At 31.0% G+C, this 15,845-nt stretch overlaps 3 protein-coding genes across 8 annotated transcripts; 1 reads left to right on the top strand and 2 right to left on the bottom strand.

Moving 5' to 3' along the window:
* Positions 1 to 1,853: 1,853 nt before the first annotated feature.
* On the bottom strand, positions 1,854 to 7,241 carry LOC143146098 (odorant receptor 10-like). Its single transcript, XM_076310108.1, has 7 exons — positions 7,047 to 7,241; positions 6,143 to 6,395; positions 5,484 to 5,587; positions 4,706 to 5,044; positions 3,910 to 4,185; positions 2,064 to 2,256; positions 1,854 to 1,980 (listed from the first exon to the last, which is right to left on the bottom strand). Exons 1-6 carry the CDS (start codon positions 7,239 to 7,241, stop codon positions 2,194 to 2,196), a joined length of 1,230 nt encoding a protein of 409 aa, XP_076166223.1. The 3' UTR covers positions 1,854 to 1,980; positions 2,064 to 2,193.
* A 2,498-nt stretch (positions 7,242 to 9,739) lies between these two features.
* LOC143145500 (peptide deformylase, mitochondrial) lies at positions 9,740 to 12,765 on the bottom strand. Its single transcript, XM_076308939.1, has 3 exons — positions 12,403 to 12,765; positions 11,345 to 11,722; positions 9,740 to 9,962 (listed from the first exon to the last, which is right to left on the bottom strand). The coding sequence occupies exons 1-3, from the start codon at positions 12,631 to 12,633 to the stop codon at positions 9,858 to 9,860; spliced, it is 714 nt and encodes a 237-aa protein (XP_076165054.1). The 5' UTR covers positions 12,634 to 12,765; the 3' UTR covers positions 9,740 to 9,857.
* Hibch (3-hydroxyisobutyryl-CoA hydrolase) lies at positions 12,366 to 15,626 on the top strand. 6 transcript variants are annotated; one of them, XM_076308927.1, is made up of 9 exons: positions 12,366 to 12,492; positions 13,340 to 13,457; positions 13,522 to 13,621; positions 13,903 to 14,063; positions 14,162 to 14,400; positions 14,492 to 14,733; positions 14,817 to 15,036; positions 15,096 to 15,286; positions 15,389 to 15,626. In XM_076308927.1, the coding sequence occupies exons 2-9, from the start codon at positions 13,455 to 13,457 to the stop codon at positions 15,517 to 15,519; spliced, it is 1,287 nt and encodes a 428-aa protein (XP_076165042.1). In that variant the 5' UTR covers positions 12,366 to 12,492; positions 13,340 to 13,454; the 3' UTR covers positions 15,520 to 15,626. The 6 variants fall into 6 exon arrangements, with proteins under 6 accessions (XP_076165042.1, XP_076165043.1, XP_076165044.1 ...); XM_076308928.1 differs by lacking the exon at positions 12,366 to 12,492 and adding an exon at positions 12,516 to 12,654; XM_076308929.1 differs by lacking the exon at positions 12,366 to 12,492 and adding an exon at positions 12,725 to 12,743.
* Positions 15,627 to 15,845: the final 219 nt, after the last annotated feature.

Below are 15,845 nucleotides of genomic sequence, written 5' to 3'. Positions count from 1 at the left end.
GCAAGAGCAACCGGGAAACTGTTTATCGATTTTTACAATCTATCCAGGATAATGAATTCAACGCCACATGGCTTTGGCATACCGATACCATTTTGTTTATTGATCGTGCACCGTGTATTTATCCTTATCACTACACATGTCGATGTAATTGCTGCTCTTCTTTCGAGGTACAATGTAGAGGATTGATCTATCTACCCTCTGTGAACCTCAATTTCAACTAACAGCTGTGTATGAAATGAGAAATACAGGCTGGATGTATGTAGAACCGGAATAAAGAATTTTCTTCATAATTTATCGAGTGACTATTGCTCATCTTGAAGGAACGATTTGTACCAGCCACTTGGAAAGTGATCCACGAGGGTAACGAGTTGCTCGATCATGTCCCACGTATGACCGACAAACGTTTCTCGTTTAAATTGACACGAAATTTATATCCAACGTGGTTCAAATTAACACAAAATTTATATCCAACGTGGTTTAAATTGACACAAAATTTATATCCAACGTGGTTTAAATTAAAACGATAATCAACGAGGTACGTTAATACTCCAAAATTGTTGCACGTTGTTACATCAGAATCTGATATTGTTTAACATTTTCATGGTGCACTAAACTCGTACAGAGCCACGAACAAGTGGATTTTATTGTTTGGTATATCCACGCAGATTCTCGATGATCGAAGTGAACTCGAAGAAATCAATCGCATCGACTTATGGTCTTTGATCACGCGTGTCTTTGATCTAGCGACATTGTCCATTCATCGCCCGTAGACTTTATATTTATTCTTAACGTTACTCGTGCGCTGTTGTTTGGAAGAAAATTATCCCGCGATACAGCAATTGATAGCCGTGAACGTGAGGGTGATGCGTTCAATCGATGAATTATGAATAATTCCGATAACAATGATCGAGAACTTTTTCTACGATTGAATGTTGCCTGACCGTTGAATATCCATTTGCAAAGAGGATTCTCACGTTAGAGTACACTCTGTGGTAACTTTTTGGACTCTCGTGAATTTTTTTTTGTCTGTGGTGTGAACACTACAAGGAACGCGATGATTCTGAAATTTGTGAGTTAATATTGGTGAAAGAATAAGTATTAGGACAGAGTGATCACTTGAATCGAAGAAGGTTAGTTAATACATTTGGGGGAGACGAAACGAAACTATTGGGTTGTTCGGAAAATAATTTCGTTTTCCAAAATGGAGAATGTATAATTTAATGAAATGTTTATAGACTCTAAAGAAATCGTGTTTCATTTTCACCAAAAAAAAAACGAAATCACTTTCCGAACAATCTAATATTATTGAAAGATTGTGTCTTAGATGTTCTTTAACAGTAACAGGACTTTCAGTTGATATACTTTATTCGGTAAGTACTTTATTCGAGTAAAAATTTGACACGATTTCTACTTGACAAATTGTTGTCTGGTTGCACATAATCGTTCGAATAAGTGGAAAGAAATTATAGTGGATTTTGCACGAGTCCGTAAAAAAAAATTGAATATAAAAAAAGTACGGATAGCTTAACATCTTTTTCTAATCACTAAAGTTAACAATCGTAAAAATATATTACTCTTGTTTTTTAGAAGGAGAAGGAAGAGGGGTTGTTATTTAAGAATTTTGGAACGTGTGTACAGCATTATTTTTCTAATTATAGAAGATATATATATATATATAGATATATATTCGAAACTTAATTATTATTAAAGCAGTAACTTTAGATCGCTAATACCAGAAGAATAATAATTACTTTTTAAAAATATATTGAACGACATGATACAATCAGCTACATAACAATTTTATTCAAATATATTATTTTCATTGATTAATATTTGTACAACGTTACAACTCACGTGGTTCCATGAGGTTCAAGTTTCTTCTGTAGTAATAGAAACAATATAGTTATCTAACGTTCTTCGGTCATGTGTTTAGTGACAAAGAAGAAAAATAAATATAATGCACGTTTTATTCTCCGCTATCTGAAACAAATTTTTCCTACAATTATTTACCAACACATTAGTGAACAAAGTCACATTAATATAGATATACCTGATATACTTACATATAAGAAAGTGTATTCTACATTTACAAAAAATTTTACTCGGATATGTAACAACTACAATGGATTGACCGTACATTATCCATAAAACAATATACTGTTTTATGTATTACAAAACATAGTTTGAACAAATTCACAGTGTAATCGTGGATCTTTGCCTTAATAGTGTGAAGTAGGAGAATGCTGTACTCAGTACCTGTAAGAAATAAACTAACAAGCTTGAACAGAAATAACTATTATGGATGTTACGATTGTTATCGTAATTTTAATTTCCAGTCCTGTCCCAAGTTCCGTTACGAGTATTTGATTATTGCTATGTGTACAAGTGGTAGACAATTGTGTAGTATCGGATTTTCGGCGTCCGCTTAGGCTTGCTTCGAGCGTAGGCCTAAACAAGATAACGTGCGCGGTTGGACTCGAGTTGAAGTAAACATTTAGCGCCGATCGGCTCGCTAGCTTCCCTGGAAGGCACGAGTATCCTTTACAAAGGGTCTTGTGCGACGACCGAGCGTGAGAATGCATGGGGATGAAAGGAAATACATGTGGTTCGGAGAAAGTGAAGAGTGTTTAGAAAAGACGGGTGATTGGGATGGCCGAGCGTGGCCGAATGTCTGAAGTGAGAGAGACTGAGGATTGGAATGAAAGAGAATGAATGGGAATGACTATATAGAGCGCGAGAAGAACGTAGGAACACAGTATGATACAGTATGACATAGTATGACAAAGTATGACGACGAGAGTATGTCCGAAGAGTGTGTCGCGGACGGTATGACAAAAAAGACGATAAGACGAGACAACTAAAAGACGTATCCAGCGAAACTAACCACTGACACTACATCTAACACTATCATCATTGTAATATATAATATTATTAAATATACTTTAATATACCACATCAGAGCAATAGTTATTTGGGGGCTCGTACGGGGATAAATTATTCAAAAGGATCTCTCCTCCAGAGATCCAAGTGATAAGAGAAGAGAACGAAACAACAATTGTAAAAAAGAATTAAAAGCATTATCATTTTTAACTGATCAAAATTTATTTACAGAGTTATTAATAAGAGAAAAATATCCACGGTGCAAGCTCTTAATGAGAAGACGAAGAGAAGACCAGATACGACGAGGAAAGTGTCAAGCTCTTATCGTGTAGATCAAACTGAACTTTTAACAAATAAATACTGTACATTTGTAGTAGAACTTACGATGAAAGTAGGTAAGTATTATTGTATATATTTGGACAAATTTCTTACAAATTATATTCTTGGCCATTACTACTCTTAATAAAGACCCTCAACATTAATTACTTCTTAGCGTGTAGATCAAATTGAACTTTTGACAAATAAATACTATATATACATTTGTAATAGAACTTACGAAGGAACTAAGTAAGTATTATTGTATATATTTGGACAAATTTCTCAGAAATTATATTCATGGCCATCACTACTCCTAATAAATACCCTCAACATTAATTACCTCTTAACGTGTAGATCAGACCGAACTTTTAACAAATAAATACTGTACATTTGTAATAGAACTTACGAAGGAACTAAGTAAGTATTATTGTATATATTTGGACAAATTTCTCAGAAATTATATTCATGGCCATCACTACTCTTAATAAAGACCCTCGACATTAATTACCTTAGTAATTATCTCTTAGCGTGTAGATCAAACTGAACTTTTGACAAATAAATACTATATATATACATTTGTAATAGAACTTACTTAGAAGTTCCTTTTTACATAGATCTAGGTAAGTATTATTGTATCTATTTGAACAAATTTCTTAGAAATTATATTCATAGCCATCACTACTCTTAATAAAAACCCTCGACATTAATTACCTTAGTATAAGTTTCCAGAGACACAGTGAAGAATCCGTAACCTGATAAACTGCAAGGTACTCTTGACCTTATCATCACAAGTGTCAAATCTTTTCGCAGAATTCGTCCATATTTGCTCATTGGCAAACGAAACCACGGTGCAGCGTACATGGCCGATGCAACATTCGAGCTCTCTTGTATTAAACAATCGCTACTGTAGGTATACATAAACAGCTGCGCTATTATGGCGATCGTATGAGATACAAAAATAAGACGTCTTGAAGCGTGTGCATCTGTCTATGGGACACAATGTGTCACAAAAAAAAGTTAAGTGTGAGATAATAATACATTTAATGCAAAAATTCTAAATTTCAATACACGTTTGAATCGCTTGCATTGTTCTCAACGTATGGAAGATATAATAAATAAGCTTATTATATTATTATGGTAAATTTCGTTATTATTTATCTTTATTCCTAATACGCGATTGTTTCTAATAAAAACGACATTACTATTATTATGTTAGAACACTTGTAGCACGTGAAGAATATTTTATTAATGGTGCATCATTTTCAACTGCAATGGTGCATCGTATTCATTTTCTATGAAAGATAATTAGACTTACTACCTTATTACGGTAAATTTACGTGGTAAATATCGTAATTATTTATGTTTGGTATGTTTGTGTAGCACGTAAAGAATGTTTTATTAACGATGGAGTTCGAACACCAGTAAGAAAAGAAATCTATACTATTACTTTCAGATTTATAACACGATATATTTTGCACAAGTGGTTGAAGTTGTGTCGTATACTGACCGCAAGTGTCAGGTATCCGTCAAGGCAGATCAACATGCTGAACAGGAGCACTTGACCGAGTGAAAAAAAGCTGAACACATTTTCAAGCTTCTCACAGTACGCGATCAGTGCTTGGTGTTGTCGAACGTAAGTTTTGAACGCATCGTAATATTTGTCTGCATCGCAATCCGACGAACCCGCATCGAAAAGTGCACTGTGTTTCTCCTGATTTTTCACACTCTTCATATTCTCTAGTCTGTACTGCAGTATACGAAACTGAGTAGCCACTTGCAGAGTCATGATAAACAGAAAATTATCGAAGCAAAGGTAGCACACCCCAGTTTGGTACAAGGACAGAGCCTGTGCCAAAATAAAGTCCATGGTTTAATTATTTTAATTACAACCGAGCCATGTTGTTGGGACATGATAAAGCTTTTATAACAACAAAGTTCAGTTAAATTCTTGCCTCGGTTTTTTTTTTACATAACACGTTGACTGCAAAGTTTCAAACTCACGTTTCATTAATACTTGTAGACTTTTAATATTTGTAAATGTGTGAACCTCGATACTCGTCAACTTTTAAGTAAAGTTACTGTCATTAGGAATGTTATAAATAACTTAATATACTTCTATTTTTTTAAATTATAATTTTGAACAAATGTTGAGGGTTTGGAAACTTGTCCTGACAAACAACGTGTTAAGTACTTAAAAGAAATGTTTCTGGTATGATACGATACTGTCTGGAACAGCCTAATTTCTGTTTGAAAATACTTAGAACAAACACAAAGAATGGCAATACCTGTAATATAAATGTTATCTCATAATACGGTGTCGTAGTTAACGGCAGATCCGTTCTAATGGTAAATGGAAGTATTCTATCTGACTCGTTTCTTCCAATGTTTACTAGAATAAGAATGCGAATAATTTTTTTCTCGTTACAATTTATAAATAAGAGATTGCAACCGGAGCTGGGGCAGATTCTATTTGTCCAGAGATTATCTGCTCAGGGTGCAAACGAGATTTGTTTATACAATGTATTGTACGTTGCTTTTAAGAATCCAATTTTTTACCAGTATCAAAATTTATTTGAATATCGTTTAGTCTAGACAGGTATTGAACGTTAATTTTGAAGCGTAAATTAATTTGTACGAAATCATAAATTAATTAATAGCACTTGTAAAAGTACTTAATATGTTAACTGTGTAACAATTAGATTTGTATCTTTCAGACCATTGAATTTTCGAACACCCTGTGAGAATATTGCAGAGAAAGATTTATAGGAGGAAAATTCAAGAATATTTTAATGTCACGATTAGGATCTTAATTCCACAATTTGTAACAGTAATCTAATGTTTCTTGTCTTTATATAAACGTGGAAATCAATTCGTGTTACATTAGCGAAGACTATGAAAGGTTTGAAAAATTTCTATTAATTCTGGGAGAAATAAATCGGCTCACCCACGATAGGACTCAGCATGTAACTCATCACTGTCACATGGCAAAAACCAGTAAAGATGCAAACGAAAAATACAGAGTTACGTTTGCACGTGTCCAAGATTGCTCCTTCGTAGAAGTCGTAATTCGAGTGCAAAAATTTTCGTTTCAAGTATAAAATTAAATGTAGAAAATCCTTTCTGCGTGGAAGTAAAATAAGTAACTTGAATAAAGCCATGGTCATGCTTAAAAAGCTGGACACGTTAAATAGACACTCCTACGAACATAAAAATATAACACATGAATTTATGCAGTCGAGGTTCTTGTCGTCATTAATTCCCAATAATAGATGCACAAAGATTTAGCTATTACAATTTCAATAATTTAGTGGACACATCGCTCAAAATTAATCTTTTATCAATACTTGAACGAGAATCCTTTTGAAGAAATTTACAAATAGATACCACAGTCTTCTAACACGGTATCATCTTTAAAAAATTTCTGAGTAAATTTTCTTTCGTTTAATAACAGGAGAACAATGAAATTAGAAGTATAATAATCCAAATACAATTCTTTTATGTGAGTACTATAAATTTGTATTCGAAATAATTAGCACATGATCAAGTCATGTGTATTTATTTACGAACATTTTCAATTCCTCTTATCGTTCACTTATTTGTATTTAGTCTTTGTTTCTTTAAATTCTATTAAATGCAAAATAATAGGAATGCGTCTTTACGAACATTCTCAATTCCTCTTATCATTCACTTATTTGTATTTAGTCTTCGTTTCTTTAAATTCTATTAAATACAAAATAATAGGAATACGTATTTACGAACATTTTCAATTCCTCTTATAGTTCGCTTATTTCTATTCGATTCGTTTCTTTAAATTCTATTAAATGCAAAACTTTACAACGCATACTTACGCTCAAAGCGTTCCTGGTGTAGTAAACTTCTCTTGTTACGAGCCATGCGATAAAAAATATCCCACAGAAACTATACACCAAGGTGATGGATCTGTACAACCGTTCCACGCGATTAGCTGCGATCCAAAGACCAGAGAACTTCATAAAGATCGTTGCAATGGCGGTCGAGAAATCATCGCTGCGCTTCAAGATCATTTTGAGTTTCGATCATCGATTTCTCGGTTCGTATTTACTCCTACTGCTGTGCACGTCGATATAATAGCTACGTTTTAAATACAGTACATGGAATTGATGCGTTATGTACGATGCTAGCAACAGAAGCTCTCTGTTGATCCTAACTAACAATTGCGTCGCATTGCACATGGGATCTACATGGTGACAATAAGCAAAACGAAGAAACAAGTGCAGTAATTAATCCTAACTTGGAGCAACCTGTGAGTGCAATTTATTTTGAAGAAATAATTCCCAAGTAGGATAATTTTTCTAATGGATCGTTCGATAAAACTTATCGAACAATCTATAATAGTAGTTATGTCCCAGAGGCTTTTGTTGAACAGAATCTGTCTAGAATCGCGTCAGAATCTCGTCAGGAAAAAGAAGCACTTCTTACGCTAAACCAACACCAAAAACAATAACAAACATAATAACGAATAATGTAATATTCCACGATACGGTTCAAAGTAGTTTAAGACAATTGTTTGGATACTAAAGTTTGATGCACTTGATAAGGAAACATAATGTGACGATGTAACTGTAAGGATACACTGTTTATCAAACTCGCATAGAATTTCGAACAAGTGGATGTTCTTATTTGAAATTTCCATGCAAATTCTCTGAAACAATTATCGAGATTCGCTTAAAGATATCAATTCCATTTTGTCTTTGATGTAACGACATCCTTTATTCGTTTCTCGAAGACTTTATAATTATTCTGTGCGCCATTTGCGCACTATTATTCAAGAGGAAAGTATTCTGATACACATGCCACCGAAATTGCTACTATTGAACATGGGAGGATGGTATAGAATCGATGAGTTATGCATGAATAAGGGAACGACACGATGTAACCTCCTGTAAGACCGAGTAGTGGTTGTCGTTTCGTGAAAAAGATAGTTCCGCTTTATCAAAGGACTGACGTTACTATCTCTAGCTACGAAAAGAGAATCCAGTCTTACGAATCAACGAGTAACCGTTCCAACCTCGCTGCAGTTGATATCGTACTACTTATAGAAGAATGAGCAGTGACAACGAATCCTAATTTGCCTTGCGGTCAACGTATCTTAAAAAACATGGACATAGAGTCCAAAATGTAATATCTTAAAAACATAGACATGGAGTCTGAAATATAATATCTTAAAGAACATAGACATAGAGTCTAAAGTATAATATCTTAAAAAACATAGACATAGAGTCTAAAATATATCTTAAAAAACATAAACACAGAGTCTAAAATATAATATCTTAAAAAACATAGACATAGAGTCTAAAATATATCTTAAAAAACATAGATATAGAGTCTGAGATATAATATCTTAAAAAACATAGACCCAGAGTCTAAAGAAACCTATATGTTTCGACTGTGGGTTTGTATCTCCTTCAATCTTGTAGAATTCATAAGTTACAAACGAATTCATAAGTGCCACTACCATCTGTGAACCTCAATTACGATTAATATGCGGTGTAACGTGACACATATCGCATAATTGCCTGTATAAAATTTTGTGCGGATAAAATACTCCATTATTTCTTTACACTCGGGGATTTGTATATTCTCTATTCGCTGACACCTGGACAAATGCTTGTACGGCTCGCGATCAACCCTTGTCTGCTAAAGAATTTTCATACGATCGAATCTTGTTGGGAATAATAAACACTCGTTCGAACTTGCAAACAAAACGATCGCGTATATTGTGTAAACAAATTATTCGAAAACTGTGCAATGATATCTCTTGCATACTAAATGCAATCTCTTGCATATTAAATGCAATCTCTTGCATACTAATACACTTCCCAAATAAAGATGTTGTGGAGATTTCAATATCTTCGTTTCAGAATTAGGCTCTCGAGAATCGATCGTGGCGGTATAGTACCAGACATCAACGAGATCTGGTTTTTGATCTAGCGGCATTCTTTATTCATCGTTCATAGACTTTGTATTTATTCATGGGGCTGCTTGTGCACTGATATTTGAAAGTATTCCGATATATATTTCCAATCGCAATTGCTACTCTTCAACGTGGGGGCGATATAAAGAATCGATGGTACATGCATGATTTAGGAGACATTTACGGGAAACCATTCTACAGGGGGGTGCATACTAACCACGGAGAGGCCGTTTTGCAAAAAAAGATTTAACTTTAAAAAAAAATTTTCATTTTTTCAAACGAGGAATGGAATCTCGTGAGAGAAAGATTTATTATAATATCAGGATAGCTTGTAACAGGCAGCAGACTAATTGCGAATTTTCAAATTACGTTAGAAAATGTTGTTAAGTTGTTAGGCTAGCTATATTTTAGAAAATATTGTTAGTGTCGTGTACCTAAAATGTTTCAAATTCCGTCTATAAAAGTTAATCATACTCAGAATAAATTTTGTTGTTCAATTTTGCTTCTTTAAATCAAAACTGCTCTTATATCTTATAGTTAAATGTTCCATAATATCCTGAAAATTGTAAGTGGAAAAATGTATCGATAAAAATACCCTATATTCTAAAACGTTTATAATTTTTCTATGGACAATCTGAAAAATGTATTTTTTCTGTTAATGTTTTTACTGTATTACAAATCGATTTAAATATCAACTTAATAATTACTATCTATAAAATCTAAGTTGAACTTTTCCATGATGCTTGTTTACTTCTTCCCAAATTATACAGTGAAATGTGGATGGATCCATTTCATCGGTAAACAATTTTCCCTGAAATAATAAAAAGATTTACATAAATAATCAACTATTTATCTCAGTGTTCATTATTGTTTAATAACATTTTAATATTCTTAGCTAATTCATTAATCAAGGAAATATTTTCCATGTAGTCTATACATCAATTTTTAATTTTTACAAAATAAAGTTACGTATAAAGAAATAATACGTCAAATCTTCTTCCTTGTCATAATAAATTTGAAAATATAAGAAATTCAATGGGAGAGTGAGAAAAATATCAATCAAAAGCATGATAAATATTTGAAAACTTACAACTTTAAATCCTGATTTCTATTCATATTTAAAATATCTATTACAAATGAACTTTGATTCTATAAAATTTACTTTGATAAAAAAAGAATTCTTAATTCAAATAATTAATTATTATGTAATTAATACTTTGGAAATGTTCGCTTATTTAAAATAATATTATTATTGTTTCCAAATTTCATTTTTTCAAACAAGGAATGTAATGTCATGAGATAAAAATTTATTATATCAAGATAGTTGACTAATTTCGAATTTTCAAATCACGTTAGAAAAAGTTGTTAAGTTGTTAGGCTAACTATATTTTAAAAAATATTCTTAGTGTCATGTTCCTAAAATGTTTCAAATTCCATCTATAAAAATTAATTAAACTTCGTTTTACGCCTACCATATGAATTGTAAGGATTAAATAAACATTAAATTAATGTATACAATTAACAATTATTACTTTCTATGTTTTCAAGCTTAGAAAAATATTTTAGTAACCGTTTATCACTTCGAAATTCGAACAAAATTTCTTTGTAGAGACTAATTAAAATTTCGAAACACGTGCAAACTTCAATAACAATCGCACTATGGAATAAAAATTCATTGAAAATCGTTGGATCACGACTGGTGACGAAATTAACTGTCTGTATTTAACAAATGATAAATTTAATTGGCTTTTACATTTCCCTCCAAATGAGATAGTGCTGCCATCTAGTGGAAAAGTTTGTCGTAAAATAGTTTCTCACGTATTCGGTAGATGACGCTACCAATACCAAAATAAGCATATTCAAGATATTTATTTGCAAATTCTTGGGTTTTCACGGAATTTGCAATAACTTATATTTGTAACCTCTCGCTTATAAATTACTACTGCTCTATATATTATTTTAATAATGAAAAAGAATACCGTCGGCAGAGATAAAATAACGAGAAGAAAAACATGATGGTTCATATGGATCATATTTTACATTGAAATTGGAGCAATACTATTTTGTCGAGACAAAATAATATTATTATTGTTTCAAAATATTTACTAAATATTTGTATAAAAAATATGTTTAATACTATTATAATTTCCCTTTTAAAAAATAACGTTACATGACACTATAAAAATAACTTACTTGTAAATGACTGTATTCATGTTGAGCAAGCTTAGCCTGCCACCCCTTTGCAAACCAGGTAAATGGCTCACCAAATTGATTAAAAGCTTTGATTTGCACTTCTTTTGCTCTTAACACTGTTGCTGAAAATCCGGTAATACTTTGACATGTTTCATAGTGTGCAACTTTTGTTGGATCTATAATCTTCATTTCTGGATTAATAAAATATGTTAATGGAAATGGGTCCATACTATAAAAGTCTCTGAACTCTTTATCTAACTTATTTAAACTTTCTTCTGTTTGTTCAAGAGCAAATACTTGCCAAGGAAGACCAATTTGTGATGCTGATATTCCTGACAAATTATATTTTCTCATTACATTACTTAATTTCTCAAGTACCTGTAACAGTAAATCTGTGATATGTTTCTATATTTTATAAAATATTTTAACACATTAATGACTATATGCTTTTAAGAGCACGTGGCCTCTGGTACCGTATATAATTATTCAAAATAATAAATATGTGACTACTTTGGAAATGATGTCATTATAAATTTTTTTAACATAAAATATTACACAGTTTATAAAAAATTATTGCATTTTGTATTGAAATGTTATAGTATTAGCACATTGATAACAACATCCTCTGATAAGCATATAGCCTGAATTCTCACATACTTTTTGAATTATTTAATAAATAATTAGAAAGATTCAAAATACTATGCAGCATTTAACATGTAAAATATTTTATTAAAAATCAATAAGAATGTTTGAAGATATTTCTAATAACATTTTTTAGTGTGATATGCTTGAAAACAATTTTCTCAATGAAGAAGTACTAAACAATATTTACATATATATCACAAATTCATAAACATACTTGCTATCCTACATCCATTGCTTCATTCACTATTTTATTTAACAGTAGTTAATATTTCTTACAAAATACCGCATGAATTAGCGTCTCCCGTCATCTATATATTAAAAAACTTTTACGTCAAACTAAATTTTATTTTGGCGCATTGAATATACATGTAACGTGAAAACATAAATGTGCATAAAGTATAAAGCATACCTACCTCTTGAAATTCATGATCGCGGATTAGTTTTATGTTTATCGGTTTCGTTTTTGTCCGCAACACAGGGTCACCAATTTGACATATATGATCGTAAGGAGGTTTTGCAATTTTAGGTCGAAAATAATTTGAAATCATTTTACGAACTATTTTGATATTAGAAGAACGAACTTTATTGCTCCCCATATTGTTATTTGATATGTATCGATTAATGAAATAACCACAATTAAACATTGTGATAACCAATATCTTACGGTATATGCCAATTTTGTTAGGATAATTTATAGGTTATGGTTTGCGATTCTTTTTTGACCAAAGTGATATGAATTTCTATAAAAACATATGTAAATATGTTGTCATTAAATTTAGTAACTGTATTAAATATGACTATTTTAGCGACAGATAAGAAGTTAAACAATATTTGTTTTACTTTCGTAAATTACTAAAGTAAATTATTTCTGATATTTTTATGCATATAAAATAACTTTTCTTTTTTTAATCAAAATCTGTAAAGTCTTCCGAATTTTATTTTTTTAGTTAATTAATTTTTAAAAATTTAATGCTTGATACGTATGTATATCCATATCGTTTTGAACTTAAAATTTGTTCTAATTTTCATATTTTAACAGTAAGATTGTAAGTACTTGCTTAAATTTAGTTGTTATAATAATTATCAATTGATGTATGTTATACGAAATTTAAATATTTTTTATTTTACTAAATTTTCTATAATATTTTAAAATTGAACGTATACTTAATGTTATTAAATATAATATTAATTCCTCCCACATTCGTTAAATAACACTTCTTGTGATTTTGAAATGACTGATTATGTTTAGTTTAATGTTCATGGAAATGCAAAAAAGATGAATGTCATTGTACTAATTTCGTAATATTATATAACCTATATTTTTAATTATTCTGTTCAATTTTGTTCAAGCATCTTACCATACTCAATGCATTTGTGGAGTACTTTTGCTGAATATCTAGGTTGATATATGACATTCCATTATTATTTTGAAGAACCGTTGTAAAATAAGTACAGAATCGGAAAAATGGTAATTATATTACATGTAATCAATACATAAAAAAATTTGTGTTAATATTTGTCTGTCTTACCAGATCAAAAACGGTACATTGAAACTGAGTTGTATAGGTACTAATTCAATAAGTACTCTCAGATTTTTATTACCACAAGTTGCAGCCACAGGTAAGGATGCAGGTATGAAATTCAATAATCGAAATCGAGAGCCAATTATATTACCTGAACCGATGCCATCACTTCCATTCCCTACTGTACCATATCCTGCACAAACCCCTGTAATAGAAATACCAGGTTCTTTCAGAAATGAAATCATTTATTTCAATGTATGATATTCCCAAGAAAAAAATTATTTAACAACTGAAAAAATATATTTGCTTAACCATTCAGTAATTATCAGTTAAAGATGAATTTATAAATTAGATATATATGATAGCAATATAACAGTTTTCCAAATTTAGGTCCAATTGTTGAACCTACTCTTCCTCAGTCTTTGCCTCAACCTCAATCTGAACCTGTACCAGATTCTAAACCACCTATTGAAATTCCAGTTCCAAACAGAAATGTGACGACGCACAAAGATATGCAAGTCGACATTGAAAATGATGTGTTGATCAAAGATGTATGTATATTCATAGTTATATATCATAAAGTAATAATATTACTAAAGATATGGCATAAGTGTTTATAATGTTAAGTAATATCTTCTTTCAAAATAAGATTGGAAATAAAGGCATTATAACACTAAATCGTCCGAAAGCTTTGAATGCCTTAAACTTGTCAATGGTTGACAAAATATATCCAGTTCTTAAGAAATGGGAATTTTCTAAAAAATTAGTAATAATAGAAGGTACAGGTGAAAAAGCATTTTGTGCTGGTGGTGATGTCAAGTCTATTGCTATTGCCATCAGAGAGAACAACAATATCGTGGGTGAAACATTCTTCAAAAAAGAATATGTGTGAGTTGCAACACTAATTGTACAACAAATAACATATTTTATATGTTTACAAGTACATTTTTTTAATTTAACTTTTTATGTTTTAATATAGCTTAAATCACTTGATTGGTACATATAAAATACCCTATGTGGCTCTAATAAATGGGATAACTATGGGAGGAGGTTGTGGATTATCTGTTCATGGTAAATATCGAGTTGCAACAGAAAAAACTTTATTTGCAATGCCAGAAACAGCAATAGGATTTTTTTGTGATGTTGGTGGAACATATTTTTTACCTCGATTAAAAGGCAAATTGGGACTTTATCTCGCACTAACTGGAGATAGATTAAAGGGTAAGAATTAATGTCTCTAATTTGTGCATGTAAATGTATCTTGAGAGTTCTATGTTAATTCTATATTCTACCCCTATTACAAGGTATTGATGTATTACATGCTGGTATTGCAACCCACTTTGTTCCTTCTGAGAACTTATCAAACTTAAAGCAAGATTTACTGATGACAGAACTACCTGATGTCACAGAGGTCCTAAACAAATATCAACCTCAAAATTTAAATCAAGAATTTTGTTTAGCACCACACATGAATCAAATCAATGAATGCTTCTCTACATCTTCTGTACAGGAAATAATAGATAGGTAAATTGATTATAACTAACTTATAACGACTACTTATAATATGTTACATTTTAAAAAAGATTAAAGGAAGATAACTCAGAATGGGCTCAAAAAACTATGCAAACATTATTGAAAATGTCTCCTAGTTCTCTTAAAATTACTATGCATTCAGTCCAGAGAGGAGGTACTCTTTCTTTAGCAGACTGTTTAAAAATGGAATACAGATTAGCATGTAATTATGGTATACAGAAAAATAGCAATTTTTATGAAGGTATTTATACTATTGTTTAAATATTTCTTGAAGAAATTTCATTCATCTTGTATCACATACTCTTAACATTATTACCGAAGACACAAATTTTGTTTCTTGTAGGTGTTAGAGCTCTTTTGATTGATAAAGATCAAAAGCCAGTATGGAAACCATCAAAGTTAAGTGAAGTAAGTGATACATATGTAAATCAACAATTTGCAAGCTTGTCGAACGAAAAAGAATTACCAGTTTGAAATTATGTAAAAATGTTTTAGTGTTTTATATTTTTTATTGTCAAATTATATATTTTTTATATAATTCTTTATTGTAATCTTGTTAATATTTTACTACATTTAATACACTTATTAGTATTAATATAACTCCAATTTGACATCCACTCCTAATTCAAGATTTTAGAGTTTCAACATTATTAAGGAACTAGCATAATATATAGAAATCGTATTAAGTACAAAACAACATTTATATGTAAAATAACGAGCAGAACACCATAAGTACTTACAATTATTGTATTGGCGTATAAAAAAATTTAATTACCAAAACCACTAATTTTGACGTTAAT

This window comes from Ptiloglossa arizonensis, chromosome 4 (genome assembly GCF_051014685.1).
Source record: "Ptiloglossa arizonensis isolate GNS036 chromosome 4, iyPtiAriz1_principal, whole genome shotgun sequence".
NCBI classification, from domain to species: Eukaryota; Metazoa; Arthropoda; class Insecta; order Hymenoptera; family Colletidae; genus Ptiloglossa; species Ptiloglossa arizonensis.
The sequence above is the reverse complement of the archived record's forward strand: the minus strand, read 5'-3'. Positions and strand labels throughout refer to the sequence as shown.